The sequence below is a fragment of the Crinia signifera genome, chromosome 1 (genome assembly GCF_055691185.1).
Source record: "Crinia signifera chromosome 1, ASM5569118v1, whole genome shotgun sequence".
Taxonomy (NCBI): domain Eukaryota; kingdom Metazoa; phylum Chordata; class Amphibia; order Anura; family Myobatrachidae; genus Crinia; species Crinia signifera.
The window spans coordinates 150,724,443-150,730,442 of NC_139217.1; the positions used below are offsets into that span (position 1 = coordinate 150,724,443).

At 44.5% G+C, this 6,000-nt stretch overlaps 1 protein-coding gene across 1 annotated transcript in view; it reads right to left on the reverse strand.

Annotated features, from left to right (window-relative positions):
• GC (GC vitamin D binding protein) overlaps positions 1 to 5,768 on the reverse strand; it is a 122,307-nt gene extending 116,539 nt beyond the window's left edge. Inside the window, exon 1 of the mRNA XM_083174641.1 lies at positions 5,621 to 5,768. Coding sequence (XP_083030767.1) covers positions 5,621 to 5,684 — 64 coding nt within the window. The 5' untranslated portion in view covers positions 5,685 to 5,768. The remainder of the gene's footprint in view (positions 1 to 5,620) is intronic.
• Positions 5,769 to 6,000: the final 232 nt, after the last annotated feature.

Below are 6,000 nucleotides of genomic sequence, written 5' to 3' on the forward strand. Positions count from 1 at the left end.
TCATTGATGGAATGCATCACTGTTCTTATTTTATCACATTCATCTGTATTCATTATTTAGAATCTCCACTTTCTCATATACAGCCTATTACAGGGACATTTCCTTTAACTGATAAACTGCCTTTAACTACAGTTAAAAAGCGGTCGATAAATTATTTAGGAGCCTTACTTGCCCTCTTATTTTTATGCATGTTTATTAACTGAAAACCATCAGCATTAATGTATTCATTTAATTGAGGTACGTTATCACTGAGACATTCACATTTTTGATACAGATCTACATCTGCAGTATATTGATATCCTGTTCTTACCACAGAACAGGCCGTTCCCCCCGCTGAGTGCCTCAGCACTTTCCAATGAGATCTATATCATATAATGAACTTCTTTATATCGTTTGTATATCACTGTTACACTCTTGGGAATTAGAAGGGTTATATAAGGAAGGAATAATATTGGGATTACTGTACAACACTGGATGTATAATATGAAATAGAGCAATTATTTGTACAGACCAGCTAGTGTTAATCGATAGATTATTGAGGGGCATAGGTACTGTACTAAGCCTTGGAGAAGAATAAAGTGTAGTCAAAGGCTTATGCTGACTGTAGCATCCTCACATCCCAATGGTTTAGCAGGATCTGTGTGGGAGATAATTTATTACCAGTAACATGGGACCAGGTTTACCACAGTATACATAAATCTAGATGTGCACATGTTCCTGCGGTGATGTATAGTATAAACCATGGAAAATGCATCTGACATATTCCTGAGATATAAACAGAATATCTTTCTTTTCACTACCAAAACCTTATAAATAGTATGCAGAAATAACACATACATTGTACAATTGGTTATTCCTCATTTTGTTCAAGAATTTAGAATTTCTCATTAAAGACATTGCATACATTCCAAATCAAACTGAATAGTCTCTGTTTCAATTAAAGGTGATATTGACCATTAATTTCAACAATGGATATATGTGGTTGGTTGTGCAATACACTTTGGACCTTATTCTGGTCCACACACAATGCTGCGAATTTTGCAACGTTACGTGTGGATTAAACGCACAGCCACCCACCCCCCATCACTTGCCAAATTCCCTGCATGGCTGCTAATGGGTATTTTGCATAAACATCCATTCACCCACCATCGAATGATTTGGAAGGAGTATGCAAAACTAAGACACTCTCTGGTAGTGGTGTAACTAGATATTCATAGGACCCATAGCAAAAGTTTGTAAGGGCCCCCTGTTTAGCAACTGATGGTGATAATAGTATGTAAAACATATTACTTAGGGCGGGATGTATTAATATACATCGCCGCCCTTCACCATGCTCCCGTCGCGATGCCAGCACATATGTACTAACATATGCGAACGGGGGTTTTACCGCATTTTCCCCTTAGTACATCCCACTTCTTAGACAGTAAAGATGGGCCCCCTTCAGCTCTGGGCCCCATAGTGGTTGCACCATTTGCACCTATGTTAGTTACACCCTTGCTCTCTGGTGTTTTACCTTTGCATGTTCCCTGTACGGGAACATGGCAGGCAGCTGAGATCCGGTGGTGTCAGCTGCCCACCCCGGCAGCAGCTGTTTCACTGCTTAATTTCCATAGGAACATCCAGCATTTTCATGGGAACACCCATGAAATGCTGGGTGTTCCTATGGGCGTAGCCCGTTGCCTCTGCCCCATGCCCCCGCCCACACTGGTAGGTGCGAACAGCAAACTAGCAGTTCACCGTCCCGTTCGCACCCAGCGTATGCACATGTCCATAAATGCGCATGCGTATTAACAAAACATTGATCCCCCGGGCAAACACGCAGGGGAGTGAGTAAACTAGAATAAACTCCATGGACATATAGTATTAGAAATAATAAATATAGGAAAATTCTATTCTGTCATGTTGAAATGATAAAAGTGCCTGCTATATATGAGAGAATACAGCAGTACCGATGGTTTGCAATGAGGTTATAACGATATTAGGATTTCATGAAATACATTACAGGAATGACAGGGTTTTGTTTAGTTTAAAGAAGATTCATTTACAGTACAGTAACTCACTTTATTTTTTGAGAATTTGTTTGGAATGCAAGTAACCCAGATATACAGTTTGCAAATAAGAGTATTACAGGTGGAAAAAGGTTATAACTAATTAAAGTCAACGCAAAACTAATTTTGCCAAATAAAAATCGGTACTTGTTTCCTATCTGGGCGCCCAGGTTTTCTACGTACGGCACCGTACTGAAATCGGATCGCATCGCATCGTACACATACACGATATTGAACGATGCGATGCGATGCGATCCGATTTCCCATAGGAAACAATGTGAAATGGCTCAATTTAGCCAAATTATAATAGGAACAATAGTAAATGGGCCAAAAACACCCCTGAACATTGAAATGTCCCCCCAAAAGTAGTTGACGCCACCCCGCCATCAACGTGAACCCGCCCGAAGCGTGGCGAGCGCAGCGAGCCCGCGAGGGGCGGCGGTACGCGTCCTCCGACCTTTTCATGCTCTACTATCCACTAGGGCGTGGAGTGAGAATAGAATAGTGTGGCGAGCGCAGCGAGCCACCGAGCCCGAAGCGCGGCGAGCGCAGCGAGCCCCGCGAGGGGACGCGGATACCTTCACAGTTATACGCGTCCCCTCGCGGGCTTCACAGGTGTCCATGGCGACGCGGACACCTGGGAAGCCCGCGAAGGGACGCGTTTACCTGTGAAGGTATCCGCGTCCCCTCGCGGGGCTCGCTGCGCTCGCCACGCTTCGGGCTCGGTGGCTCGCTGCGCTCGCCACACTATTCTATTCTCACTCCACGCCCTAGTGGATAGTAGGGCATGAAAAGGTCGGAGGACGCGTACCGCCGCCCCTCGCGGGCTCGCTGCGCTCGCCACGCTTCGGGTTCACGTTGATGGCGGGGTGGCGTAAACTACTTTTGGGGGGACATTCCACTGCTCTGTGGGTTTTTTGGGGGTTTCTGGCCCTTTTACCATTCTTCCCTATGCTGATTTGGGTAAATTGATCCATTTAACATTGTTTCCTATGGGAAATCGAATCGGATCGCATCGCATCGCATCGTTCAATATCGTGTATGTGTACGATGCGATGCGATCAGATTTCACTACGGAGAATAGCATGGTGCGCAATTAACTTAGTGGGCGCCCAGATAGGAAACAAGTACCTAAAAATCATTGCCCTGTTTACTATGATTTACAGGATTAACTCCGGACACTTGAAATAATAGATTAATATGTTTCCTAGGACTTGGGAGTTATTCAGGTATACGGTCATTAGGTCGACCATTGAAGGTTGAAGGCTTAGAGTGACACCTGAAATAGGTCGACATGCCTAAGGTCCACATGAATGGAAGGTCGACACAAGTATTAGGTAGACAATGGCTAAGTCAACAGTGAAAAGGTCGACTTTGGGTTTTCACTTTTTTTTTTGACCGGACATGTGCTGACAAGCAGTATTTCATGCCCTGCCATCCACTAGGGCGAGGATGGAGAATAGAGTAGTGTGCCGAGCGTAGCAAGGCACCATGCCCCAAGCAGTGAACCATGTGAGGGGACGTGGTACACTTAGACGGTGTCCATGTCGACAGTGTCAACATTCGGGGCAAAAAAGTGAAAAGTCCATGTCGACCTAGCCATTGTTGATCTAATGCTTGTGTCGACCTCCCATCCATGTTATTCTATTTCAGGTGTCGACCTAACCATTGGCCTTCAATGGTCGACCCGATGATTCATACCCATTATTCAGACCTGATCGCAAAGCTGCTTTTTTCTCAAATGGACAAATCTAAGTTGCTTTGCAGGTGGGGCAGATATAACGTATGCAGAGAGAGAGTTAGATTTGGGTGAGATGAGTTGAAACTGAATTCTAAATTGAAGTGTAAATATAAAGCAGCCAGTATTTATCCTGCACAGAAACAAAATGTAACGCTCTCCGAACATGTTACATTTGTAAACAGATGTAAGGCATTAGATGTCGATGTGGTCCTGTAGCCCAATTATCCGGGGCCAGATTAATGCTTGTGTGGCGGGCCCTGGGACAACTAAATTGTGGAGGTTCCCTCCAATGTGACCTTCATACTGACCACCAAACCCCACACCATATGGCATGGGATACAGTTGCTAGGTCGACACTATGAAAGTCATCATACATTAGGTTGAACACTAAAGGTCAACACATGAAATAAGTTGACATGGCTAAGGTTGACAGGGTCAGAAGATCAAAACATGTATTAGGTCGACACTGGGAAGGGTTGACAGTCAAAAGGCTGATGTGAGATTTTCACGTTTTTTTTAGCCGACTTGTTCCGACAGGCGTTATTTCAGTGGCGTAGCTACGTTTTGGGCGCCCCCTCGCCGTTAGGGGGGGCGCCCCCCCCCCCGTCGCCGCCCCGCCGAGCACCCCTACCCAGCCGCCCCGCCGCCCATGCAAACCCCCCTCAAACCCCCACAGCCTTACCTATCGCGCTGGTCCCGGCGGCTCCGTTCTTCTGCTGAGGACCACCAGAAAATGGCCGCCCCCATACAGCAGTCAGTTTCAGAGAACAGTGTGCTATATGGGGGCGGCCATTTTGTGGTGGTCCTCAGCAGAAGAACGGAGCCGCCGGGACCAGCGCGATAGGTAAGTCTGTGGGGGATTGAGGGGGGGTTTAACTATAGCACCGCAGCCCCCGGCGCCCCCACATGCACAGCGCCCCCCCGCGGTGGCGGGGGCTGCGGTGCTATAGTTACGCCCCTGCGTTATTTCATACCCTACCATCCACTAGGGCAGAGGTGGGCAATAAGCGGCCCTCCAGATGTTGATGAACTACACATCCCAGCATGCCTTGCCTTAGTTTAGCTATTTGGCCATGCTGCAACTGATGCAAGGCATGCTGGGATGTGTAGTTCATCAACAGCTGGAGGGCTGCTTATTGCCCACCACCGCACTAGGGCATGGAGGGAGAATATAATAGTGTGCCGAGCGGTGTCCATGTGGACTTACGTCAAAATTCCAGGCAAAAAAATGAAGTCAACCTTGTTAGTCAACCCTAGCACCCATACCCATGTTAATATGTGCTAAAAGGCCCAGGGGTAGCTGCTATCACTGATCGGGACTCAGTATTTGCATTCATCATAACTAGCATAGCCAAAAACAATAAACCAACCAGTAAAATGAAGACATGAGTGAACAGAAAAATAGCTCCTACCAAAGATTGCTCATATTGATGTATATGTAGAATCTAAGCAATATAATGTAGAAAGAGGAGTTTAGGTACAAAACAGATATTCTCCAGGTAACAAAAATATGATACAAATGCTGCACTGATAATCAGCTACATTACTGTATCCCGTGTCAGTTATCACTTTATCTATAGAATGTATGCATAATGTTCCAGGGATCAGAGCGATATGCACAGCATGCATTCATAAGAGGTGACCCACATTCACACAGGATACACCAACCTGTGAGTCATGAACACAGAACAAAGGTAGTGACCCTAGCCTCCTATATCATTTAATATAAAGTATATATATATATATATATATATATATATATATATATATATATATATATATATATATATATATATATTAATATAAAATAAAATAAATGTTTGTCTTTTACCTCTGGGGTCTGCATGGCTGAGAGATACTGTGAAAAGCAGGATGATCAAACCTTTCATGTTCATATTCTGACTTCTAAGTACTTCTTCTAACCAGATATACTGATATGTATTTATATATTAGGTGCAACATTGAGATGGATGAATGATTAATTTTGGGGTCGTGGAAAGAGATGCACAGCCCTGACCTTCAGATCTAACACAAACAAGAAGAGTCTCATGGACTGACAAACAGACATCTTTTGTTGGCTCATTTTGCAAGTAGATCATTGATCAACATTGTTAGAAAGTCAACATTTTGGTTTACACAGGTATCATGACATCAAATATGATCTGTCCCAGTTCTCTTTCAAACAAGAAATGGAAAACTATACAACCTTTG